This window comes from Eleutherodactylus coqui, chromosome 7 (assembly GCF_035609145.1).
Source record: "Eleutherodactylus coqui strain aEleCoq1 chromosome 7, aEleCoq1.hap1, whole genome shotgun sequence".
Taxonomy (NCBI): Eukaryota; Metazoa; Chordata; class Amphibia; order Anura; family Eleutherodactylidae; genus Eleutherodactylus; species Eleutherodactylus coqui.
The window spans coordinates 78,403,571-78,431,502 of record NC_089843.1 but is presented as its reverse complement, the minus strand read 5'-3'; the positions used below and the strand labels follow the sequence as shown (position 1 = coordinate 78,431,502).

At 43.3% G+C, this 27,932-nt stretch overlaps 1 protein-coding gene across 1 annotated transcript; it reads left to right on the top strand.

The window, feature by feature from the left end:
- Positions 1–27,764, top strand: NCAPG (non-SMC condensin I complex subunit G). The gene is made up of 21 exons (XM_066573240.1): positions 1–196; positions 2,153–2,359; positions 3,833–4,061; positions 4,651–4,796; positions 4,908–4,992; positions 5,726–5,918; positions 7,293–7,442; positions 8,411–8,551; positions 9,067–9,190; positions 11,245–11,334; positions 13,579–13,758; positions 13,849–13,959; positions 14,547–14,666; positions 16,166–16,426; positions 17,790–17,971; positions 19,451–19,616; positions 19,703–19,864; positions 21,893–22,025; positions 23,131–23,199; positions 25,090–25,159; positions 26,792–27,764. The coding sequence occupies exons 1-21, from the start codon at positions 86–88 to the stop codon at positions 26,910–26,912; spliced, it is 3,051 nt and encodes a 1,016-aa protein (XP_066429337.1). The 5' UTR covers positions 1–85; the 3' UTR covers positions 26,913–27,764.
- The last annotated feature ends 168 nt before the right edge of the window (positions 27,765–27,932 follow it).

The following is a 27,932-nucleotide window of genomic DNA, read 5'->3' as shown; positions in this document are numbered from 1 at the left end:
CGCAAGCGCAAGTTTTGAAAGCTGGCGGGATCCGGCGCGACAGAGGAAGGACGTTGTGTCGTGCGGCGGTAACGGGAGAGCCAAGATGACGGTGGAAAAGAAAGGTCTGCAAATAAAAGAAGCTTTAGACTTGGCGCAGAAGCTGCATCAGAATCTAGCCAAGCTGGTGTCCGGGCTGAGAGTCACCTATGACCAGGTAGGTGCATGCAGGGAGCTGCTGCCGTGCGGTGAGCTGTCGTGAACACGTCAGACAGGGGACTGTGTAGGTTTATAGAGGACTGATAAGCATTCCGTGTCGTTGGCTGCCATTATAGCCTTCTTCAGTATGTCAGATCTGCTCCGTGTGACCGCCCCCCAGGGTGAGCAGTAGGGGGGGTGTCACATCTGCGCTGGGGGGGGTCTGCATTCCTGCGCTGTTCGGAACTGATCACCAGGCGGACTCCATTGCCAATAATGGGGTCGGTTCGCTTTCCGCGTTACAGCAGCAGTTGTGGTGTGAGCCGGATCTGTGACCGATCCGACGATCCGCTGCAGATCGGCACGAAATACCGGAAGAAATGGCGCCGTGTGCAGGGTGTTTGACCGCAGCATGGAAACCGAACAGACCTTGTTATAGTCGGCGCGGTCCGGGGGGGGGGGACGGACATTGTTTACTTGGCTGCGGCGGTGATGGTCTGCATACACGTGGGCACTGCGGCCGTCCCTGGACTCGCCGGTCTTGCGCCGTATACTGCTGAGGGTCACACGGGTGTACGTCTGCTGCGGATTACGTACGTCCATTTTTTATGCATGTACTGCGCAGGAGGCGCACGGGTACCATTCATATTTACTGCGTATCTTAAACGCCCATAGTTGATAATGGGTGTGTTTATATGTCAAAATAGAACATACTGCATCCCATCAGGGAGCTGCTGGCATTGCCTATTACGTGTAAGAAATACGTGTAATACGCAGCAAACATACGCCGTGTAAGCGAGCCCTTAGACTGCCTTCACACTTGCTCAAAAATCGTGTTTTGTTTTTTTTTTTGTTTTGTTTTTTTTTTAGCAGTGCGGAAAAAACCAAAATTATGAACCCCCTGCTTCTCAATGGCTTCAGTCCGGTTTGCGATGTTTTCTGTCCTGCGATTGGAAAGTGGCCGCCTGCCCTGTCTTTCTGCGTCTTGCTTTTTTCTATTGCCCTATGGAGCCCCTGTTTTATCGCGATGTTCGCGCGATGCGTTTTATCATTTTATTAGCACCCCCCTATTGTTTATCCCACGAGAAAATCGCAGGCAGTAGAGAAGTGTAATATTTTTCCAGGGGAAAACCATCGCTGACACTCGAGCATCACCTGAACACAAATGCGATTTTTGGCGCAATTTTCTTGCGGCAATATTGCACTCGCCAGTGTGAAGGAGCCCTGAGTCAGCAAAGAGCGGTGCGGAGGACGGGAGCGTCAAGGCAGGATTGGTGGCAGAATGGAGCCGTGGGTGTAATTTAAGGTCCTTTTACACAGCACAATGGTTGGGTTTAACCATTCATTGGCCTGATAGGCATGTGCGATTGTGCGCCCCATCAGCGCTCGTCAACTGATTGAGCATTTTTATGCCTGTATAGAGACATTCATCATCTGTCTTCCCTGAACAACTGGGTGTAGACGAGCTACTGTGATGGCTTCATGCACTGCAGACACAGGACAGCAGGATATCCTCTTGATCGCTCTGTAGCACACCCTCATAAATAACCTCATCATGGAGATTATGCAGCTGTACTGAGCAGTGTAGATGTGATTTCAGTAGCTGTAAGATGGCAGAGGCTTACTATTAGCTGCTGCAGCCATGTCTGTGAGATTCTCTCTGCTTCTGTCTCTTTCATGCTCCCATCTCCATAGACTTCTATGAGTAGCATGACTTGCCCTCTTCACTTCCTGTGTTCCGTCTCATCTCTGCTACTACAGACGGACTTCCCTTAACAGGCAATGGGACAGCAAATTATAAGGGAGCCCCCTAGTGGTCAGCGCTTCAGAGGGATTTGAACACAAAAACCTCATTGTAGGTAAATAAAGTGATTTGCACTTTTGCTAGTTGTCACATTGGCTGTCGCATGAACTCGAATTGTCTGAAAGCGCAGCGACTATGTAAAACTTGTGTTGTGATCATTTCTCATTTCAGATGGAAGATAAGACCACTTTCCTGGAGGAATTCATCCATTACCTGAAGTACCCTTTGATCGTCTACAGGAGGGAGCCTGCTGTTGAAAGAGTGATGGACTTTGTGGCCAAGTTTGTAACGTCCTTCCACAACAGTGACAGCGAGGAAGCGGATGAGATGGATGAGGAGAACTCCCCTGTGAACTACCTCTTTAACTTCCTCCTGCAGGTAGGTGGGCGCTCTGATGACCTCCATACCGCAGCGTCTACGGCTGCCCACCAGAGGTCGCATCGTACGCGATGTTAATCAGTGACGGAACACTCGCATTCAATGGGGGCCGTCCATGCAAAATCTGTGACTTTTTTTTCTTCTGCTCATGGAATACGCAGTTCGTACCTGTGAATGAAAAATCGAAATGACATGCCTTTCAATTCCTGTGTTTAACCGCGGATCTTGGCGCCTTCCCAACTACCACCATTCCCTCCATTACAGAAATGACTAGGACTTATGGGAACGGTGTAGCATAGCAAGCTAGGCAGCTTCTGTAATGCAAGAACTGCAGAAACTGCTTAGCGTGCTGCTCTGCCTGGTTCTATAGTCCTGACTACCACATACCACTCTCCAGGGGGATGATACATAGATTCATAGGAAATGTAAAGCTATACATCTTAATACATGTCCTTTGTTCTCAGATTCCCCGAAAACACATTCAACTACAAAACTTTATTAAAAAGATTTTACAATAGAAAGGACATGTGATTATGTAAAAGGCACAGACATACCTATACCCTCATCATATCCCCCATGCACTTTTCTCTCCCCTTTAGTCATAGCAGCCCCCATGTACCATCTTCCGTACTCCTTGGGCACACGGCGTTCTCCTGTAAAGGAGGGAGATGAGCAGGGAGACAATTCAGTAATCAAGCATAGAGCTAGTAGGCTGAGGCTCGGCCGACCAACTGTATGCTTAAATCGGGAGACAATGCAGAATTCATCAGTATCCTGTACACCAAACTGCCCGCCGTTATAGAATCATAGAATGGTAGAGTTGGAACCCTCCCAGGTTCCCATCGGCGCAGGACTCGCCGCAGCCACAGGGGGCGTGGCTAATATTGATTTCATGAGTTAACAAAAGTTAGAGTAATGCCTCAAGAAATGGCAATTTTCAATTAATTTTATGATTTGCCCAGCTCTACATATATGCTAAACATACATTTAAAAAGTGGTGTTAAACGCCCCTCAGAAGTGGGACCTGAGCTGGTGTCCTGCCCCTCCTTCTAAAAAGGCCATGTGGGCATTGATTGTCTTCATGAGATGCCCCTTCTTATAAGACTAGATCTTTATAGGGAATATAAGGGTTTTATATTTCTAAGATGAGAAAAGACAGGAATCAATTCTAACAGATGTTTAACTGGCCAAGCAGTCACCCAGATATTGGTCATACATGTCTGCAGGAAAGTATTTAATGCTTTCGTATCTGTAAATGAACACCCCTCGTTAATACTATCCAGTTCTTTAGAATATCTTTCCCTGGGTTTATGACGTTATATGAGCACTAGATGGCGCTGATGATCTGAGAAAGGAAAATGGGACAACTTTTATACCTGCATATTCCTATCTTATTCAAAGTACCTTTTTAGTATTCCTTTTACCTTCATACATATAACTGATCTGATTTTTTTTTTTATTTTTTTTTTCCAGTCTCATGTCGCCAACAGCATGGCAGTGAGGTTTAGAGTCTGCCAGCTGATCTATAAGCTGCTGGTTAACCTGCCAGAAAATGCCCTTATTGATGACGATTTGTTTGATAAGATACATGATGCCATGCTTATTCGCGTAACAGACAGAGTGCCCAATGTTCGCATCCAAGCAGTGTTGGCTTTGGCCAGGCTTCAGGACCCGAGTGATGCCAACTGCCCAGTTACCAATGGTAAGAGTAAAACCACACTTCTACTTTGGAATACCGTGTAACCTCTGACTGAAATATCTGCAGAAAACTCGAAGGGTTGCTTAATTTATTTTTTTCACATATCATTATAGTTAAATGCATTCTCCTAGTTGTACAGTCTCCCTTGGTATAGGGAACAATAAGCTGATCACCAAGTGTGCCATCTGCTGGGACCTCCAGCGATCAGTTGGACTGGCACCTATGTGTGGAGAATTGGGGTCCTCCAACCCTCTTGGTGCTGCTCAGCTGTTTCCGAACTCCCATAGAAATGAGTAGATAAAGCCGTTCCACCGCTCCATGCTGTTTGAGGGGCAGTTTGAGGAGCCCCCGTCTGTCTTCCACATAGGTGGGACAGCATGTATCGGATGTTTATGGCATATCCTGTGGATATGACATAAATGTCCAAGACCCCAATGCCCTTTAAATCCTGGACTGCACTTTCACTTTTTTGGTTTTCCATCTGTCAGCTTAGAAACCTAGATGGAGCATAGTATGCCATTTTTGTGAGTGTTATGATCGTATGGTATGTATCTGTTCAGATTAACACTGGGCCATTTACTTTGTTTTATAGTTTACATGCATCTGTTGGAAAATGACCTCAACGCAGAAGTGCGGAGAGCGGTGTTGTCTTGCATTGCTCCATCTGCCAGGACTTTGCCGAAGATTGTTGGGAGAACCAAGGATGTGAAGGAGCTCGTGAGGAAGCTTGCGTACCAGGTACTGTAGTTGTTGCTAAGTGTATAAATGTTTGGTATATAAGAACCACCCCTGTTCAAAAGCCATTTGACCAAAGTAATAATACATATGCTTATTCTGGGTCTTACACAGGTTTTGGCAGAAAAGGTCCATATAAGAGCACTATCGATTGCACAAAGAGTAAACCTCCTGCAGTTGGGGCTTAATGATAGGTCAGGTAAGTGTTCTCACTGTAGGGTGCACTTAGGTAGATTTCAATATTTGTGGGTACATTAAAGGGGCACTACTTTTTCAGACAACTTATGCTCAAGTAATAGCCTGTGTGACTTTCATCAATCCTGTAATATGCTTTCATTAAAATGTTTTGTTTTAGCACTGTAAATCACGTTTGTAGCAACCACTAGGGGTTTCCCATCCAACTACTCAGCAATCCACTGCCTGTTGTGTTGGGCTTCTATAGCTACAAGAACATTGTTAGCTATGGGGTAGGAGCTACTTCACAGGCTGACAGATCTGCAGACACTGTGTAAACTATCTCCTGTGTGTGTGTGTGTGTGTGTGTGTGTGTGTGTGTGTGTGTGTACGTACATTGGGTTTACTAACCATTTGGCCAAAGTCTTTCTCCGAATGCCTGAATTGTTCTGGGAATGCAGAGGGGTGAGCATTCAGATAGAGCCTTTCTTCTGACTGGACCAGCGACAAAGCAATGCAGCATGGGAAGTGAGGGAAAGGAAGTACAGGACAGTGAACTACTGGCACAATGCTAGGCTTGCTACACGTCTAAAAGTGATTGCATACAGCAGAACAGCATAAAAATGAGGAAGATCGCCTGAAAATCAGAACTTGCAGACATGAAACTGGGTGCAAAAAACAGCAAATGAGGGAAATGAGAATCTGGTGTATTTTAGAGAAGTTGTTGAAAACTTTGGTATGCTTTAAATATTTTATAGAGGCTGTAAGAGAAATTATGCAGAAGAAACTATTGCAGTCCTGGCTGAAGTACACGGAGGGGAATGTCTTGGAGCTGCTCCACCGCCTGGATGTGGAAAATTCTCCAGAAGTTGCTGTTTCTGCACTTAATGCAATGTTTGCTCTTTCCTCTATCAGTGAACTTGCCGAGAAATGTAAAAACATTGATGAAAGGTACAGTAAAAGATGGTTGGCATGTTTTGCATTGTGTAGTTAAGGTTCAGACTATTCCAGCTTTTATACAAACTCTTATCGTATTTCAGGGGCTTCGCAATCCGTGGGGGATTCATTGGTGGCCAGTCTAATATTTGCTGTCTGCATTCTGCTGCTAGTTTAAAAAGCAATGACCTGGAATATGAATTCCCCAAGCTCTCTAATAGAAACCTTGCTGTCACTGTCCAGTAACCCAGAATACTTCTAAATACTCTTCCCATTATCCAAATTTAAAGGATTTGTACTGTATTAAATTAAAGAAACTGGCCTGTATTTATGTAACTCCCATAGACTGCAAGAGTGAATTCACACACGGTAGGTTTGGGAACAATCTGAACCCCTGTTCTCACGTTTGGTAGGGGTCCCAAAAGTCAGATCCTCCTAAAGAGGACAAATTTTAGTACTCTTACTAGTCCGTAGAAAATAATGTCATTTATGCTGCTTGATTAACTCTTTAAAAAAAAAAAAAAAAAAGACAATTCATGATTTCTCTGACTGCTCTCCAAAAAATGAGTTTAACAAAACCTTATATATACCCAAAAATGGTGCCAATAAAAACTGCAAAAAATAAGCCATCATATGGACGGGTCAACGGAAAAATAGGCTTTTGAAAAGTGGAGATGAGAATCCCCCCAAAATCGCTATGTCCTTATGGCCAAAATGGGCTGTGTCCTTAAGGGGTTAAAAGTTGAGATCTGTGCATTTACCAGTACAGTGAAATATTGCAGGGCATGTGACCGGTTTAATCTGCTCCAAAATGTAGGGGAATTGGTGTAAGGGTGTGTTCACATGTAGCAGATTTTGCAGCTGATTTTGCCTGATGCAGCATATCTATGAACGCACTCTAAAAGATAGGATGAAGAAAGGGTGTAATGGTGTTTTCCAAATTGCAGTCCTTGACGACCCCAACAGGACATGTTTTCAGGATATTCTATGGTAAGAACACCTGTGGCAATGTCTGAGGTACCGACAATTACATCACCTATGGAAATCCTGAACACATGACCTGCTGGGGTGGTGGGGGGTTATAAGGACTAGAGTTTGGGAAACACTGATGTAGAACATATAATTGAGGGTATATTTGCACATACCGGTATGCATCCTTGATGGGGTTTTATCAGGTTCTGTACCAGTTTGTCATGGAAACCAAGTGATTAGGCTGAAGAAATGGGAAATAACTAGCTATTATGTTTTCAAGGTTTAGTGATGTATTTCACACTATACTTCCTTGTGAGAAGAGAACATTGGGGGGGAAAAAAAACTTCAGCCCCAAGTTGAGTTTTTCAGTACGGTCTTCAGCCATTTTCAAAACCTTGATCTGTTTTCCTTCTCTAGGAAGCTGATTCCCCCGGACACATTGAGCCCAGAAAATGTATTGTATTGGAAAGCGCTTTGTGAATACTTCAAGTCAAAAGGCGAGGAGGGGGAGGCTGCGCTAGAACAGGTTTTACCAGAGCCGGCAGTATATGTAGAGTATTTGATGAGGTAAGTGTGCTTTTGTTACTTTTTACTTTATTTTTTCATCCTTTTTTTTTTTTTTTAAAAACCAGAGGGATAAAGGGATGCCAATATTAAATATTTTGGGAGAACTGATACTGCATTAACTTTACCTGTCTAAGGTGTGTATGTGGAGGAAAGTAAATCCTTTCCCCAAGGCTCAAAGCTAAGAAAAATTATTTGGGAGCCAAATAAAATTTTATGCCAAATTTAATTTTTATTTATTTTTTCTCATCCGTGTTATTGGAGGACAGAGCTCTCTGGATCATCTGATCCACTGCTGGTCTGTTCCCACCCTCACTGCTAAGAGCAGAAAATTCAGTGAATTATAGCCCTCTGTAATAGTAGCTTTCATTAATCTCTGATCTCCACCACCAGCACTGTCATACAACCTCTGTAATAGCTCAGTGCATGCACCTTCACAACAGAGGAGGACCTGTCGGTTTACTCTGTCAGAATGTTATAATTTCAGTCCTCAAGTCTACAGTTCCATGGAAAACAATACACGCAGAGAAGTCGAACAATCAGAAATTTTTAATGAAAAGCTATTACTAAAGCTCTTCATTTCTAAAAATGCATTGATTAAAAGGGTGCAAAGGTTGTACCTAGCCTTTAAGACCCTTCTCACACACGTTGCTTTTGTCCTGATGCTAATCATATTGTCATTTCTTATACCACAATCCTGTCCTATTAAGCAGGGTTTCGGTCTTAATAGGACAGAAAAAAAAGAACCTGCGTCATTTTTTTGTATCTTGTTGCACCCTGGTTTAATGATAAATGTGACCCGAATGGTATCTTTCATCAGGATGCAAAAACATGTGAACAGATCTATACTGATGCAGCACGTTTAATTATATAAATGTACGCTTGTTTCTAGCTTGTATCTAAACGGTTTACTGTTTAAATAATAGCCAAAGAGATGATTCCAGTTTTACGTCTGATATGTCTCACTGCAGTTATCTACGTACACTTCCTGTTCTCACCGAGGAAGAGAAGGCAGATATGACTAAAATTGAAGACCTGATGACTAAAGCCTTCATCGGCCAACAGCTAATTCGTATAATAGGCTGCCTGGATACCAGTGAAGAGGGAGGAAGGTAGGTCGCAGTAGCTCCAGGGTGTTGTCGCCTTACCTTTCCTATAAAAACCTTCCCACAAGTTCATCATGTGCTTCTTACAAATGATGTAGTAGTTTCTGAAGGTTCATAGGAGTCTGATAAAGGTGCTACATCTGCAGAAATGACTTGGATAATTAATTCTGCCTATTATGTAAAGTTTATATATACTGTATATCCTACAATACGGATTCAAACCTAATTGGTCACCAGAGTTGGCTCAACTCCTCCACCTCTTCTCCTTACTTGATCACTAAGAAATGCATTGTGCAAGGTACCTTGCCTAATATTTTGATAATACTATGGAGTAGTGGTCCCATGAACCTGAATTCAGTTTACGGAATATAGTTGCCAAGCACCAGACTTCATGTCGAAGACCCCAGTCATGAGCAGTAATCTTCATCTTTCTAGTTATGGCAGCATTGGTGTGTCCCTTACACTTGCACATATCCTAAACCTATATTGGAACATACATTTACTTAATCTGTTGTCTACAGGAAACGTCTTCTTGCCGTCTTGCAGGAGATACTTACCATGTCTAATGTTCCAACATCCTTCGTCTCGTCTCTTGTGGAAATCTTACTTGGCATTCTGAAACTCGATGACCGCAGAATTCTAACCGTACGTAGCACATGGGTTATAATGGCCTGTTTTTTTGCAACCCCAATTTTTTGGTACATTTTCTGTAAAGTATTTGTTAACTTTGTCTAGTAGATCAGCTCAATACTAATTTTTGTCTCTTTTTATACAAAAGGGTATTTTTTTTTTCCTGGCTGACATGCTACCACAGTATATATTTTTTGCTTACCTGTTCTCTAGAAGTATTGTTTCTAGGGGATAATAAAATGCCCCTTTTGGAGGCACTACACTGTGTCAAATGGTATATCTATTGCTTCATAATAGGTGCTGCCCTACATATTCATTCCTGCCCCAAATGTAAAGTGGTATTTTGTGGTTTTACAGCTGATGACCTATCCTTGGGGTAGGTAATCAGGAGTCCGCCACTTAGGATCCCTGTCAATCAGCTGATTGTCTGGCCTGCTGTCAGTGCAGCGGGGCCAGGTGTCATCACTGGTCAGAGCAGCAGGTGTCATAGCAGCTTCACTCCCATTGAAATCAATGAGAGCGATGCCTCCTATTAGGCCTCATGTCCACGGGGAAAATCGGGCCCGCTACGGATTCTCCATGGAGAATCCGCAGCGGGTCACTCCTGCCCCGCGGACATGAACGCTGAAATCAGAATATACTCGCCTGCTGCGGGCCGTGCGTGTCTTCCCTTCTTCGCGGCCGGATCTTCTTTCTTCGGCCCGGCGGATGTGCTTGGCACGCCAGCTGCGTGCCGCGCGCATGCGCCAGGCACATCAGCCAGGCCGAAGCAAGAAGATCCGGCCAGGAAGAAGGGAAGACACACACGGCCCACAGCAGGTGAGTATATTCTGATTTTAGGCCTCCCTCAGATACGGACGGCTTCCATAGGCTTCAATAGAAGCCTGTGTGAGCCGTCCGTGCGGGAGACCCGCACCAAATGGAGCATGGTCCGGATTTTTTCCTGCACGCGAATCTGCTTCTGCAGGGAAAAATGACATCCGCAGGTATTTAACTACCTGCGGGTGTCTAATGCATCCCTATGGGGCGCGGATCCGCGTGCAGGAAAAACACTGCGGATTTTAAATATTAATTTGCAAGTGGACATGAGGCCTTAGGCCTCATGTCCACGGGGAAAATCAGGCCCGCTACGGATTCTCCATGGAGAATCCGCAGCGGGTCCCTCCTGCCCCGCGGACATGAGGCATAAAAATAAGAATTAACTCACCTCTCGCCCGCTTCGGATCTTTCCTTCGCCGCAGCTTCATCTTCTTTCCGTCGCGGCCGGATCTTTTCTACGGCCCGGCGAATGCGCAGGGCACGTCAGTTGCGTGCCCCGCGCATGTGCCGGCCCGAAGAAAAAAGATCCGGCCGCGACAAAGGGAAGATCCGAAGCGGGTAAGTAAATTCCGATTTTGGTCTCCCGCGGATCCGGACGGCTTCCATAGGCTTCAATAGAAGCCTGCGGGAGCCGTCCCCACGGGAGACCCGCACGAAAATTGAGCATGGTCCAGATTTTTTTCATGCTCCATTTTTTTTTAATCACTTTTATTGACCACCCGCGGGTGGTCAATGCATCCCTACGGGATGCGGATCCGCGGGCAGGAGAAGAGTTAAAATCTGCTGCGGATTTTAATTCTTCTTTTGCCCATGGACATGAGGCCTTAGACTTCCCTCTCCTCGTTATGGACAGGAGCAGATGTCCTGACCGTAATGAGGAGCAGGAAGTATAATAGAAGTGCATCGCTCGTATTCATTTCAATGGGAGTGAAGCTGCTATGACACTTCTAACCCTTAGCAATGATGTCATCTGGCTACACTGCAATGACAGCTGATTGACAGTAGTCAGCCACTTGGTATTCTTGCCAATCAACTACTGGTAACCTATTCTAAGGGTAGGTCATCAGTTGTAAAAGCTTGTAAATTTCCCTTGAAGGGGCTATTCAGCCTTACTTGTTCCTCTAATTCATTCTTGGCATAACTGCAGAAGTTGTAAACTTTAAATCTAGTTATGGTTTATTGAAATTTCTAGTCACCCACTTAAAAAATCTGATAAGGATCATCATTCGATGTTTTGGTTTTTTTGACAGGTAGCAGAAATAATTTCTGAGCTCCGAGAGCCAATTGTTACAGTGGAAAACGCACTGGATGTTGCAGAATCTAGAAAGCAAGAAGTAAAGGCAAGTTGGGCTAATCTTTCAGTGCAGTAGATCGTGTGTTTACATGGCTAGATAAGATTTTGGGTGCAGTCTTTACAGTTTCTAATAGTTGTCCTTCTGTTGGCTCATGATGGCTTCTTCAGAGTCTAGAATAGAAGAGGGTTAAATAACAGCAAATACTGGTCTTTTTTTTTGGTTTTTTTTTAAAGTTCCATTTACATGGGACGAATGTCAAGCAAACGATGCCCGACACTCGTCCCTGTGTTCCCTCGCTCCTATGCGGTCACACGGGAGCTAGGAAAGCTGTCTCGCTCACTGAATGGCCGGCAAGGGGACAGGGCAGTGCATGGGGTTTCTCTCCTTTCACTCCTCCGCCTCTCTCCATTGAGATAACACAGCGGCCATTCACTACTGAACGGCCACTGTTTAAGCTGAATGATGAGCTCATTATCCATCGTTTATGCTGCATCGTTTAGTGTAAATAGTGGCCGTTCAGTACTGTGTTCTCTCCTCTCGCTCCCTCGCCCCTCTCCATTAAGATAAATCTCCTGTACTGCCCCCCTGCTGGCCGCTCTGTGAGCAAGGAAACCCAGGCACGAGTTTCGGGCATCGTTTGCCCGACCATTCGTCCCGTGTAAATGGACCTTAATATTAACTAGTATGTTGGTTGTGGACGTTGGTGGGACCCCCACTAATTCTAGAATTATTTAAAACCAAATGGTGTATTCAGAGGATTCAGTAGCAGTAAAATCCACAGCGGCATTGAAAACGGAAGCAAAACGGTGTACAATTTTAATGTATACTCTGAATGCACCCGTATGATCCGCACCAGGAAGGAAACTGAAAATGGGTGCGATAGACTGCCACTTGTTTGTAGCGTGAGAACACAGTTGTTTAAGGAAAAATAATTACTGCTCTGAAATGTGAGGCTATACAAGGCTAAGCGGGTCCTGACTCCTAACATACATGATACGGCCCCGGCTGTAATCCATGCTGCTGTGCTGTATCGAAGAGTCCTTCATGGTCCAAGGTGTACGTTTACAATCTAGGCGTGCAGGCTTTCTATGCAGTGGTTTTGGGAGTCAATCCCGCTCAATACAGTGTGCTGACTGTCTTTGACACCTGCCGCCAACAGATCGGCATTGTTAACCCTTTAAATGCCATGCTCAATCTTGATACTGACATCTAAATGTCCCGATCACTGTCCAGTGGTCCAGCCAATAAAAAGGAGTTGCCCACGGTTTGCTGTGGCAGCCTTCCGAAGGCACCCAAAGCTGCCGTTACCGATTTCCTATCAAGGCTTGCCTCTGGTATGTCTTGCTAAACTGCCTGTCAGAACATGGTATTGCATTATACTGTGTGAGCGATCAAACGGTCACAAGTTCAAGTCCCTCATGAGAACTTGAGAAAAGAATTTTAAAATGCTAAAGAAAAGTTTTATTAAAGAAAATTAAAAGCTATCAAAAGTTCTTTAAAAAAAAAAAACCCCGTATTTATGATTTAAAAAAAAATTTGGTCTCCCTGTATCAGTAAAATTCTTATCCATTTTAGTGATTTATTACTTGTCACGCATGGTGAATATCAGGATAAAAAAAATGAACGCCAGAATTGGACTTTTTTTTATTTTTTTTTAAATTTTTTTTTGGGGGGAAATCCTTTGGGGGGAAATCCTATTTCCAGACAAATTTAATAAAAAGCAATCAAAAAGTTCTAAATTCCAAAATGGTACAAATATAAACTACAGGATGTCTAACAAAAAAATGAGGCCTAACCCAACTAGATTGATTGAGAAATAAGAAAAGGGTGGTCAGAAGTTGGTGGCAAAAAATGTATATATTAAGATTTTTTTTTTGTAGTAGTAGTAAAAATAACTTCGATAAAATATCGATTTACTAACTCAATAAAGTCACCATGTCATTTGTGCCACAGTGTGTACATTGTAGCAAGATCCTCTCCCCCAAAATGGCAGAATCGCAGGTTTTCTTTCCAATTTTTCTTCACTTAAAAATGTAAAAAAAATTTTTTTAGTACATTATACGATACATTAGATGGTAGAATTGTAAAATACAACTCGTCCTGCAATAAACAAGCCCTCAAACGGCTACGTCGAGGGAAAAATGAGAGTTGAGATTTTTTTTTGAAAGTGGGGAGGAAAGAGAAAGGAAGAAGGGGGGGGGGGGTGAAAAGGCCGCATCATTAGGCGTTAAGATCTCCTTAGGCTGATTGCTGGAGATTTCTTGGTAAATGTTTGTTTTTGCAATGAAGATTGCAGGTGTAAAAGTGCAGCTCATCGAAGCCAAACAAGCTTTAGAAGACTCCATAAATGCACAAGACTTCAGTCGTGCCTCCGAATTAAAGGAAAAAGTTGCAGAGCTGGAAAAATTAAAAGCCCAACTGATGAAAGAGATAGAAGAGCCAGAACTTAAAGAAGTCAGAATGGAAAAGGTTCGATAAACATCAGATTTTATTATTATTTTTCTTGCACAATATCTTTGATCTTGATTTTTGCCACTTGTTCTATTTCTCCTCTTCTAGAATGACCCTGAAACACTTCTTAAGTGTCTGATCATGTGCAATGAACTACTAAAGCATATCTCCCTCTCTAAAGGACTTGGAGGAACATTGAATGAGATTATTCAGTCACTGGTAAGTGTTTGGGCGCTGGGTTCAGGGTCGGCCTTTTTGATAAATTGACAACATGGGCGCCATAATGAGTGGAATAGTTTCTGAATGGTTATATCACACTGCTTCTGATGAAGATAAATACTGTTGGGTGCTAAAGGAGAACGATGTGTAACTGACAACACAATCAAGAGTACCTTAAATGGTTCTTTGAGTTTAATCTTAGTTTAGGGCTACAAACTTTTATGTTTTTTTTTTTGTTTTTTTTTTAACTATTGAGTGGCTGCTGCAGTCCACAGGATTGTTTCTAACTGTATTCCGTTGGACTACAGCTGTGCAAAGTCAATGTAGCCCTGGCTTTAAATGGATGGTCCACCTTCAATAACTTTTCCATACTTCTCTCCCGTTTTACCAACCATCTGTGCTAGTTGCGTCTGACTTCCACATGCCGTTTTCGAGTTGTAAAGTATTGCTGCTTTCCCCAGCAATAATGGGACAACTGAAAAATGTCAAAAACCCTTTCAAACTGACAGATCTCCTTTACGTAATTCTTATCATTATCTTGCACTACATACAGTCTGTGTTTTAACTGGCTTTTTGCTTTGTCACAGATCCTGCCAGGCATAACCAATGTTCATCCCTCTGTGAGAAACATGGCCGTGTTATGTATTGGATGTTGTGCCTTACAGGACAAAGATTTTGCAAAGCGGCACCTGACCCTGCTGTTACAGGTGAGAGATCTATGAAGACCAGTGTATACCCCGATCAGCGTCAACATTATAGATATGACTTGTCAGTGGCTTTAAAGTACTGGGATATACAGTACTGTACATAAGTTTAGGAAGGGTTTAAAAAGGCAGCAAAGAAAGCTTTCAAAAATAGAAGTGGTAATAATAGTTTATTTTAGCCAACAGCAAAAAGGAAATTTAAATCACATCAATAGTTTGTTTGACCGCTCTTTGTCTTCAAAACAGCATCAACTCTTCTAGGTACACTTGCACACAGTTTTTAAAGGAACTCAGCAGGGAGGTTGTTCCAAACATCTTGGAGCACTAACTACAGATCTTCTGTGGATGTCAGCCTGCTCAAATCCTTCTGTCTCAACTTGTAATCCCACACAGTCTTGATGTTGATATGGCCCCACAGAGCCCTGATCTCAACATCCTCCGGTCTGTCTGGGACTACATGAAGAGACAGAAGGATTTGAGCGAGCCGACATCCACAGAAGATCTGCGCTTAGTTCTCCCACGATGTTCGAACAACCTCCCTGCTGAGTTCCTTCAAAAGCTGTGTGCAAGTGTACCTAGAGGAATTGATGCTGTTTTGAAGGCAGAGTGGTCACACCAAATATTGATTTGATTTTAGATTTCGTTTTTTGTTCATTCACTTTGCATATTAATTAACCAAAAAACTAACCCTTCTATTTAGGAAAGCTTTTTTACTTTCCAGCATTTTTTTTTCACATCTGCCTAAAACTTTTGCACAGTGCTGTATGTTAGCTATTGCTGCGACAAGCTTTTGCAACTGCTTGTTTTTAGGGAAACTGGTTTTCGCTGCCGATCCTATTGGGGGTCTGTTAATAAAACCTGTTGTGACCTTTTTTTGCTTGTGTATGTATATTGGATATCTCAATTAGTGGCTTTTTTTTTTAGATGGGTTTTAATTCCAAATTCGCCTCACAGCCCTGATCTTTAGATATTTCCTGTAGCTTATGTAGTGCTGTACAGTTAGTCACCCATCATCAGTTCTTCCCCCTAACGGACGTTACAATCTTTTTGTTCCTTCTTAAACGCGCACCCACAAGAGCCAGTTTCATAGGGAGTATATTCACGGATCCAGTATATTTTTGGGGTGTGCAAGGGAGCCCATGCATACATGGGAAGAGCAAACCAGCTTTATGTATGTGGTCAGCCTTGTCAGACCCCAGTTGAGTGTTCACCTGTGAGCCATTGTAGCTCTGCATGATGTATTCTACTGCAGTGATAATGCATATGACGTTCGTCCCTCTCATAAACATCTGTAACCCGCTCACTCTTCTTAGAATGGATGGCACCGGCGCAGCTTGCCCCGATCCTTTATGACATCTTATATTGTACAGTGCCAAATATTACTTCTGGTCTCCAAATGTTAGGAGTCTCCACTTTGTGTTTCTATGAGGTGATGAGTTGTTCTAGAGGGTGTATAACATATGGACTATACTTTCTGATCTTTTTATATGCTCTTCTTGCAGATTTCACAACTGGACGAGGTCCGGGTAAGAACCAGTGCCCTGAATGCAGTCATTGACCTTCTTCTGCTGTTTGGACTTGACATTTTCACAAAGCCTGAGTTAGATGGAGCTGAAAATTGCGAGAAGAATCCTGAGGAGATAAATGAACCGACTGAGAGTGAAGAATCTGACACTAATAAAAAAGAGGAAGAAGACAAAGAAAAGGAAGTGTCAGCTGTGAACGCCATCCTGATGCTGTTCTCTGACTTTCTGGATAGTGAGGTATGCAGAGATCCCTAAGGGCTCATTCACACCTGCTTTCAGATTGCTTTCAGGCTACCTGTCTCTCTAGCAAGAGAGAATTAGGACTCCTTCACATGAACGGATTTGCATTGTGAAATCTGGAGCGGGATTCTGCCTCCGGATTCCGCACAAATCCAGCCAATAGCTTGCTATGGCAAAACGCAATTTCCTGCCCACAAGTTGAAATCGATTGCGGGCGGCATCCTTAAGAAGATGATACAATTATCTAAGTAGATTGTAAAAAAATTAAAGGGGTTGTCCCGCGCCGAAACGGGTTTTTTTTTTTTTCAACCCCCCCCCCGTTCGGCGCGAGACAACCCCGATGCAGGGAGGTAAAGAAAGCTCACCGGAGCGCTTACCTTAATCCCCGCGCTCCGGTGACTTCTCTACTCACCGCTGAAGATGGCCTCTTCCTCCGTGGACCGCAGCTCTTCTGTGCGGTCCACTGCCGATTCCAGCCTCCTGATTGGCTGGAATCGGCACGTGACGGGGCGGAGCTACACGGAGCTACACGGAGCCCCATAGAAGACTGCAGAAGACCCGGACTGCGCAAGCGCGGCTAATTTGGCCATCGGAGGCCAAAAATTAGTCGGCTCCATGGAGACGAGGACGCTAGCAACGGAGCAGGTAAGTATAAAACTTTTTATAACTTCTGTATGGCTCATAATTAATGCACAATGTACATTACAAAGTGCATTATTATGGCCATACAGAAGTGTATAGACCCACTTGCTGCCGCGGGACATCTCCTTTAACTGAAATGACCAGACCAAAAAAGGAGTACTCGTTTTAGTTTCATTCACATGAAGTCTGCACATACCATTCATTGCAGTATAGGGCAGACTTAAAGGCCCTTTACTTCCTCCCTGCTGTTGTCTGCTACAGGAGCAGATGGATAAATAAATTTTTTAAAAAATATATCTTACCTAAATGAAGAATTACAAGGGGGATGTGTGTGTACAGAGAACTTAATCAAGGTGTGTAATTTTGGCAGCCTCTCCTCTGTAAATTGGCTGTCGACAATTGTTTCCTGCTGAGCCATCGTCGTATAACTCTGCTTTGAAGGCCGTCTTCACAGCTGTGCTGTACATGAGGATTGAGGCACTGAGGTTTGTATTTTTCACTGTAAATACAGTTTAAGTGGAAATGTCTACAGACGGAGAATGTGCAGACTCCACACCGGAGATACTTGGATAGGAATCAAAACCTAGTCCATCCTACTACCATTTTGGCAGTAATTACAGTAACTGTACCTGGGTCCTGTCTGTGACATACAAGTCACATTTCAACTGACTTATTCATATTAACTTTATGTTCCTCCTTTTTCTTTCTCCAATATTAGGTTCCAGAAATAAGGACTGAAACGGCTGAAGGCTTGGCAAAGCTCATGTTTTCTGGAAGACTGGTCAGTTCCAAGCTCCTCTCGCGTTTAGTTTTACTTTGGTACAATCCAGTGACGGAAGAGGATACAAAACTGCGCCACTGTCTGGGGGTTTTCTTCCCATTGTTTGCTTATTCTAATCGGTGAGATTTTCTTTTTTTTTTTTTTTTTTGCCTTAATTCAAATTGCCTGCAGGAAAATCAACCACCCGATGGCAATCTATCTAGATTTCTCATCTGTTGCATTGACGACACAGCTGAAGACCATTGGTATAGCTACTGCCAGAAGGAGGTGGGCACTAAGCAAAATGTTAGCTCCTGCTACCAGCCATATCCCTCTTGATGGTAGTGAGATAACTAGTTTTAGACCTATGCTGAGACCCTTGCCTTGGGGGCACATCTGCTGTTGCCCACCCCCCACCGGCGGAAGAAAAGGAGTTGGCGACACCTAACTGCAGCAGACGTTAACATCACAGTGCCGGGTAGCAGTCCCTTCTTCATCCTCAGCAGCATGGCATTCATGGGGCTCCCACAGGTGGCTGTGTGTGTGCACAGCTTACAGGGAATCTTGCAGTGCGGACCCTTGTGCCACTCTCTCCTGGGCTCCGGCACTAATTTAATTCCCTGCTTCAACCTAGTCTGGGGCACTTCCTGCAATCGGGGCTTATTTCTCCTGTCGAGGGAGGCCCTACTTAACTGTTGTCACAACACATTTTGGGAAAATGAGTTCCCCAGACATCCTCTGCACCCAAGTACATCCATCTGATCTGAAGGAGTCGTGAGATTCATCACTCTATAGAACTTTCTTCCATTGCTCAACTGTCTGATGCTCCTTGCACCATCCATAGAAAGCTTCTACTCGTATTTCACAGTGTACCATATAGCGTGAGCCCCATACCATTCTATGGGCAGCGTACGCAAGTGCTTTCCATACACAAAAACACTGCGTGTGCGTGGCGATTTCATACACAACCCCGCTATGAAACAGAGCAGGGAATAAAATAAATAAATAAACAGCCACACTGCACATAACCGCATGTGTGTGTTACATGGGATGCGCAGTATACTCGCAGAAATACGTGATCTCTGTCGGCAGACCCAGAATTTGCAAATGCCGCGGAAACACCAGCACTGTTTTCCTGGTACAGCCGTGTACAGGAGGCCTTAGGTGCACAGACAGAGATGTGGCTAATGTTATGTAAAGGTGTGTGCCTCTTGATATGCTAGGGGTATCTTATGCCTGTGAGAATCATAGTATGACCGATATTTAAATTTCGGTGTCCTCCTCTGTATCTAGCGACCAATTACTTCAGGAAGCTCCTTAATTGGCATACCACACACAATGGCACACTAGCATCAGTTGTGACTCAATACTGTGAGCATTCATAAGGGTTTTATATGGTGACTGTTAAATGGTCCACATAGAATTTTTATAGAATTTATTTCCTATTTTTTTACCACTAGACTGGTAGAGATGAAAGTTGTTTTGTCTGATTTGTAGATCCTACACCGGGCAAACTAATTCTCCAAATGTTCCGAATTCTTATTCCTAACCAGCTCCTGCCTTACGTCCTCCTTTGATATCCTGGTATCTGAATTGACCACCTGCATCTTCTCCCATAGAACAAATCAGGAGTGCTTCGAGGAGGCTTTCCTTCCCACCCTGCAGACCCTGTTCAATGCTCCGGCCTCCTCTCCATTGGCTGATGTCGATGCTTCCAATGTTGCTGAACTTCTAGTTGATCTCACAAGACAGAGTGGCCTGAAGCAACAAACAAAAGATTTCCAGGTGATTGTACGCGGTAGTCTTTTTTATGACTTTTTTGGTAATCCAATTTGCCTGGTACCATACATTCTATAATCGCTCTCTTCCAGATCTCCACTGTCCATGACAACCTGGCTTTAAGAATTTGCAATGAAATAATAAAAGATCCTACTTCTCCAGACGTTCGCATATATTCCAAGTGCTTGTGCTCTCTTGAGCTGTCGAAAGACTTTAGAAAAGACCTGCTTCCTATTCTAGATGTTGCTCTAGAGGTAAGTAAGGCTGTTGGGGTTTGTGCATTGTTACTAATTTTATATATATGCACACATACTGTATATATAATATAGCTTGCATTGTAGGGAGTTTAACTATACTTGTCTCCTTATTTCAACTTGTATCCCACCTCCTTTGTAATAATGGAGTTGTGCGTCGAATGTTGGAGTATGTGGCTGAGATTCCAGATATAACTTTCTTATTAGTGGGTGATTTAAACTCCCTTTGAGAGTACAGACTGGAGGGTGGAGGCAGGAGAGGGAAACTTAACTCCATTGGGATCTCTTTTAAAAGAGACACCTCCAATTACCGTATATACTCGAGTATTAGCCGACCCGAGTATAAGCCGAGTCAATAAGTTTTACCACAGTAAATTGGTATAACTTATTGACTCGAGTGTATAGTAGGTAAAAAAAACCTCAATACTCACCTATCACCCGGCGACTGTCCTCGGCGTGATGCTCTTCCTGGCGGTGCGGCCAGCTTGCTGCAGTCTTCTCTCTGGCTTGCTTTTGAAATCCCCGCCATTAGCGCTGTGATTGTATCGAGCGCCGGCCAATCACAGCCATACGGAATGACCTCACTGAATGACTGGGACAGCATCGCGCCGGGGACACAGATGCTAGCTGATAGGTGAGTATTGAGGTTTTTTGTTTTTTTTATTTTATAACCTCACTCGAGTATAAGCCGAGGGGGGCTTTTTCAGCCCTTTTTTTGTGCTGAAAAACTCGGCTTATACTCTCGTATATACGGTTCCTTTTGATGGGCCCAAATCCAGTTATTAGATGATAGGTGCTAGAGTAACAAAAATACCAATCAGTATCGCGTATTGATCTTTCCATAGAAGTGTATTGACAGTGGAGTGTCTGCCCAGGTCCCTTTCTGACCATTCGCCCATGCTTATTAAGGTACAGCATGCAAATAAGACAAGATTGAGAAGACTTCCATGGAAATTAAACTCCTTCTGGCTAAATGTTATAGATTAATGTGCGAATGCTTTTATGTAAATAAGGGAGATGGAACAATACATGTACAGCGCCCCCTATTGGAAGGCAGCATTCCTGCAAGTCAATGTTAGACTCTTTATACAAGCCTTGTAACAATGACTGGGAATTGTGCTTTTATGTTAAACAGTCGGACGAGAAATATATTTAAAGAGTGGGAGGCCGTGAAGGCTTACTTTCGAGGGCTCTTTATTCGAAATATTACTTGGATTACGGGAGTTAATAAACAAGGCTTTAGGAAGCAGACCTGTTTTGAAGAGGGGGAGAGAACTGGTGATATGTTGGCCATAGTAGCTAGAGTGCAGATGGGATAGATAACTGGTCTGACATGGGGGGGCTCCAATAAAGGGGCCATTCAGTTTATTATAAAATCGGCAAACCAGCAGTAGGATGATTTCACTGATAAATACAATGTTCATAGTTAATTGGCAGTATAACATTGTGATTTTTATAATCCCTTTTTCAGACTGCGATCACATAAATGGGGGTCTTCCACTTAAAGGGGTTGTCCCTCTCGACTATTAATGACCTATTCTTAGGACAGGTCATCAGTAGTTGATCAGCTGGGGTCCGCCGCTCAGGATCCCCAACGATCACCTGTTTGCTTGGCTGCTGTCCGCTTCCTGCTCTGGTCACACAGATAGTGACTGGGCCAACAGCTTATTGGTGTGCAGCGAATCCCAGCTGATCAACTTTTGATGAATCTTAAGGATGGTCATCAATAGATAAGAGGTGGACAACACCTTTTAATTATGAATACCAATATGGGACTACCCAGTTTGTCATATTGTAATTAATGAAATTCATTGTTCTAATTGGGCAGCAGTAATAAAATTATGAAATTGCAGTAAATATTAACCATTTTTTGTGTACTTGAGAAATTTTAAGAAAATTGCAGTAGGATAAATGTATATCATCCACGGGTTTACACTGACTGATCTATGCATCCAAAACACTCAGAAGGCTGGGCATGTCGTGGGAAGCAAAAGTCGAATTTTTTTTTACTTTTTTTTTTCTTTTTAGGATATTACAGATAAAGTTTCCCTAAGAGCCATGGAAAAGGTCAAGATGCAGCTGAGTAACACTACGGCTTCAAAGGAGTTAGTTGCAGTGTCTCTGGACGCCACTGCTACTAATGAACAAGAGAACGTAGAAGGTAATGTGTCCTATAGAACAAGGCAGGTGGCACACGAACGGGCTCTTGCATGTGGAATCCAACCCGTTCACGTGCCGCCGGCCAAAGAATGAGGACCTGTGGTGCATCGTCAGACATGCCTAGCAGGTTTATACATAGAAAAGCCTATGACTGATCTGAGCGATTGTAAGCTACTTCTCTTAGAAGGCCTAAAATGATCTCCTAGTGTTGTAAAGGAAGGAGCACTCATGTAACAATAACATGGGCCAAGAGAGCTCACATGCCTGCCTTGGCATACAGCACTTTTTGGGGGAGAACTTTAGAGTTGCCATTTAGCAGGAGCGACGGCTCACACTATTGTCCCGTTTTAAGAAAGGCATTTTTATTAAGATGGCCTTAAACCCCCTAAGCACCAAGCTCATTACATGTAGCATGGATGCTACAGTGGAAAAGTGTGAAATTAAAAAAATAAACAAAAACCTTGTGAATGACCCCCAGAGGTTTTATGTAGTCATGGGGGACAGATGCTAAAGAAAATTGTTACAGAAAGTTAAAAAATTACAGAATAAAGTAAAAATACACACATACAGAAAATGATGCAACGCAGGCGCCACCCTGTGACGCAAAACTATACAAATTATATATCCATGTTCGAAACAAAACGAGTAACAGATTCCCATACTTTATTTTAGCGTAAATAGACTAATTTAAAAAATAAAGTCCTTTGCTTAGCTCTATACCGTCAATAAAACAAAAAAAATATATATATTTAAAAAATAGCCCTATATCATGGAAAAAATGCAATAACAATAATTTTGGTATCTGAAGGAAAAAAATAGGGCAGTAAAACCGCCACATGGGTAGAATCCATTATCCCACCTCCCTTTCCCCTCCAAAAAAATGGATGCAAAATGAATTTGTGTACCTAGCTCAACAAACCACATATGTGCTTCAATGGTGGTATTGGTTGTCCCCATCTTTCCCAAAGACAGATATGGCTAAAATGATTGGATAGAATATTTATTGGAAAGATGATCTGAAGGAGTGAAAGGCTCAGGAAGCCTCTTAGGTTGGCAAGTTGAATTTGGGGTCTGTCAACCTCTTCATTTTTGTTGTGTCCTTTTAGGCAATCGGAATGATGAGAACGATGAGGTGTTTGAAGAACAAAAGACTGTAAAAGGCAAAGCCACCAAAGGTGCTATACGATGACTCTACTGCTGAAATGTAGTCATTGTGAAAAAGAAAAAAAATCCCTTTCTCTAGAAGGAGTTGTCAAAATTGAATGAAACTTTTATGTGATTGTAAAGTTGATATAAGTGATTACAATATTAGAGCCAAAGGAGACTTTATTGCCGAAAACTGAATACCTGAATGGAGGCTCTAGTACCCTGTTGTACCGCCTCTAAGCTTGAATACAAGATGTGATACAGGTGGGCATGGAGGCTCTAGTACCCTGTTGTACAGCCTCTAGCTTGGATATAATATGTGATACGGGCGGGCATGGAGGCTCTAGTACCCTGTTGTACCGCCTCTAGCTTGGATGCAAGATGTGATACAAGCGGGCATGGAGGCACTAGTACCCTGTTGTACCACCCCTAGCTTGGCTACAAGATGTGATACGGGAGGGGGGCATGGAGGCTCCAGCACCCTCTTGTACTGCCACTAGCTTGGCTACAAGGTGTGATATGGGGGGGACATGGAGGCTCTAGTACCCTGTTGTATTGCCTCTAGCTTGGATATAAGATGTGATACGGGCAGGCATGGAGGCTCTAGTACCATGCTGTACCACCTCTAGCTTGGATACAAGATGTGATATGGGTGGACTTTGAGGCATACAGGTTCTGTATAGTATCCTGCAGCATATGCCTCTACACTTGCTGTAACTGAGCCTCTAGATCGTGCAAACTCGTAGGCTGTTGAAGTTGGTGTCCCAGATGGTCCCATACATGTTCTATTGGCGATTAAATGTGGTGACTGATTAGGCCACGGAAGTGTGACAATGTTGTGGGTACATTTCTGTGACCCCTTTGTGTGTGCGACCGAGCATTATCCTGCTGCCTCTTGGAAGCCGCCATGAGAGGAACACATGTGGCTGCAGCATGTCTTGAACATATCGCTGAGCTGCCATTGTCCCTCGTACCACTACTAGGGGTGACTGACTGTCTTATGTGATGGCCCCCCAGACAATCACACCAGCAGTGGGGGCAGTGTGCAGCAAAGGCAGGATTGAGGAGCTTACCCCAAGGTCTTCAGACACTAACGCAGCCATCGTCCATGCCCAGACTAAACCTGGATTTGTCGCTGAAGACAACCCGGTTCCACTCCGTAGCGTCCAGTTTCCTCGTTCATGACACCACTGTAAACTAGGAGGTGATGTGGGTGTCAAGGGCAGTACACATAATGGGCACCGTGAGAACAAATATATAACATCCAAGTGCCTGAAATGGTTCTGGCAGACACAGGCCCTGAATTGATGTGGTCTCCTGTTTCTGGATGGTGGACAAGGAAACTACTGGAGCTGCTCATGCCTGTTTGAGGATCCTCTCTACTGGTGGTCTGTTTGGGGGTCCTGAGCCTGGTCGCCTTGTGTGCTCTCACGCGTCCTCTGGTCCCAACACCTCCTAACAGTCTGGTGAACATGGTCCAGGTGGCGATACGATACGACCATCCAGCTTCTTGCCATCCCAATAATGCTCCCCTCTCAAACTCTGTTAACTGGAGGAAATCTCTTCTCTGTGTCGTAGAGGTGTCTAGGGGGTCAACAATCTCTACTCAAGCAGAAGAAGAGGTCACTACACACAAGGAGCCTCCGAGAGCCTTTTATAGGTGATAGGGAAGGGGGGGGGGTACCACTATTAGGACCTCGGGTGGCAAGACCGTTAATCTAATCACACCTCAACTCTAATCATTTGCATATCCGCCTGAGATGTAACTGCATGCCGAGTTTTGCAGCAAAACGACAACTCCTCCTAGGTGTTTGATGATTATCATTTTTATTTTTTTTCTATGAAGTGTATTATGATCCTGGAGCAAGAGTCTTCGGACTGCAAGTTACAAGCGTAATTATTCTTTTTTTTGTCTGCAGGTCGTAAAAAAGCGGCTTCTGCAAGTACAAGGAAGAAGAGCAGCAGAACTGCTGATTCTGTGACTGAAGGGTATGTTGGGCAGGAGTCTCATGTACAGTCTTGTTATCGCCATCTCCCACCCCCACCCCCTTTTACAAATATTGAAGATGAAATGCAGGGGAGATTAAGAAATTGGTCCTAAATTTAGCATGTCATGTACAGTGCAAACTCAAACATATTAATTTGAGTTGAGTAACTGGAGGCCCTGCATTGTGTAAGTGTCTCATATGACACAAGAACACACGTTATTGCCACTTGTTCTGACCAAATTATAATCTTTTAGCTCTTTTTGTAGATTTTATATGCAGAAGATCAACATCTGTGTAAAGGCCTATTTAGACACGATAATGATCGCTGAAAATTTGCTCAAAAGCCGTCTTTTGATCGATAAACGTTCGGCAGAAAAGTGAAAGATCGGCATAGTTACACCTAATGATGAATTTCATTTCGGCATGAAATCTATTGTTCAGCAGAACAGCCGATAGGACGGATCGCACACTGTGCTCTGCCCGGGGGGCGCTGATTACATTATCTCAGTTGTCAGCCCGTGGTAGGACAAAGGGAATTCAGAGAACAGCAGGGGGTCTGTTCCCTGAGTACAGCTCCCAGTGGCTCACACTCTAGTAATTGGTACTAAAAGGCATTAGTACCCAGTAGTAGTTTATGCAAAATGATCGCTCAAGAGCCTTTTTTTGAGCAATCATCTTTGAGTGTAAATGCACCTTAAGGTGGCAGTCTTGCAAGGTACACAGACATAAGGTCTTTGCATACTTCCTTGTTTTATTGAGGCCTTTCACACGGGCGACAGCGTTTTTTTTTTTTAATTTTGTTTTTTTTTTGCCGCAAGAAAATTGTGGTTCCCATGATTTTTCAGCGATATCACTGCGCTTTTGAGAGAATAATCTTGCATTGTGGCCGCCTGCGATCAAATCGTGCAGTTTTTTTTTTTTTTTTGTATCATGAAAGTCAATAGGACTTTTTAATGTTAAAAACACATCGCTCGAAAATTGCAAGTTCATGTGGTAAACAAGGAGGCTCCATAGGGAAACATGGGCTACAAAAAACCTTTTATATTTTTAATCTCGCAAGATAGTATCCAAGAAAACCCCACTATTGTGAAGGTACTCATTGGAAAGCATGGGCGTCACATACATGGGCTTCTCGCGCTAGCGCATCGCCGTACAATTGCCCAGCCTTGTTGCCTGTGTGAATGCGACCTAAAGGCTTTTTTTTTTTTTTTTTTAAAGGTGTGAAGGGGCAATTTTTTTTTTTAAGTGCATGTATTTTTGGCAGCTTCACTCAGACTGAGGTTCTATATACAGTGATAAAGACCAACAGTGCAAAATTTTTAATTAAACTCAATGATTTGTCAGTCCAAAGTACATGTAAGTGAAAAAGAATTGTCCCCAAAAGTGTCCATAGCCTGTAACACATAGTATTCAGCTCCATTCATACGGCATCTGCTGGAACATGCTACAATTCTTGCTTTAGATTCGTATGAAACTGAAGAAATATGGAGGCACTGTAGAGACCCCATCCATTTGCAGGGGGCCTTATAAAAGGGTTTAGTTTTTGATATCTGATCAGGGTAGAGCTGCAGTCTGGATATGTGAGCGTCCAGCCACTGTATCATTGTATGACCTATGTATACACCTTTTTCAGGGAGGACAAAGAGGCGGAGCCCGTTTCAGTCTCTACACGACCATCACGAAGAGCTAAAAGCATAGCGATGGAAAAAACAAAAAAGAATCTTTCAAAACTTATCAATGATGAGGCGGACTAACCAAGTAATGCATCATTGTAACAATGTAATGAGAACACCATGGCATTTGTAGTAACAATATAACTGTTGCGATGTAATAAAGCCGTATCTTCTGTTTGCTTTCATTTTGTTTTTATTCTTTTTATGGATTTCTCTTTTTAGTTTCAATAAGGTTTTTTCATCTTTCACATATAAATCCACCTGGACTTCATAAACTAAAATGCCTGCATGCCTATAAAATGCACAGATCTATGACTTAAGTAAATCTTGTTACAATGGCGGCTGCCCATTAGGCAGAAAGTGAACAGTCCCTTCTTGAGGTTGATGTGTTGGAAGCTGGAAACGTTTAAAGCTCTGAGCGACTCTGATAAGTGCCAAATTGTGACCACCAGTCTTGTGGAGGGTTTCTTGTACGCACTGATTCATCATCTACCAAACGTGGTCCAAGGAAGTGGGGCAGCAAACGGGTTCATGTGAAAAAGTAAATGCTGGCTATGACAGGTGTGAGAACACAATACAGGCCCAATCAGTGCACAAACGGACGTGTCCACCACCAAAAGTAACTACAATGAGCACAGAAGCATCAGAACCTAGAGCAAGAGTCTGATAAATCAGGTTTTCTTTTACATATGTGGACGTCCAGCTGTGCTTGGGGCTTAAGGAACAGATTACATCAGGTTGGACTATAAGAAGACGACGAGAGGCCTGTGGCAATGTGATTCGGTTAATGTTCTTTTGGGGAAAAAGGGGTTTCCCATATCCCCCAAACACGTTACCATTTACTTTTTTTTTATACTGCTTTGTATGACTAAATATTCTATGTACATACAAGTACTTTGTCTGAGACCTATAATAAAGCGGTTGTATACAGAATCCTGGATATACAGACTTTATTGACTACTGGCTGACCTGGATTGGGGGGGGAATTGTTTTGGGAAACCTTTTGGTCTTTGCATTCATATAGACATTACTTTGCAGCAATATTTAGGTAGATGGTACATTTCAAAGTACCACCTGTACATGTCAACAGTATTCAGTACT

Bases quoted from the DNA above. Each gene is read 5' to 3' on its own strand.
- NCAPG (XM_066573240.1), top strand. From the start codon at position 86: ATGACGGTGGAAAAGAAAGGTCTGCAAATAAAAGAAGCTTTAGACTTG. The intron at 7,443-8,410 runs GTAAGTGTGCTT...GTCTCACTGCAG, and splicing joins TATGTAGAGTATTTGATGAG to TTATCTACGTACACTTCCTG. The intron at 13,759-13,848 runs GTTCGATAAACA...CTCCTCTTCTAG, and splicing joins AAGAAGTCAGAATGGAAAAG to AATGACCCTGAAACACTTCT.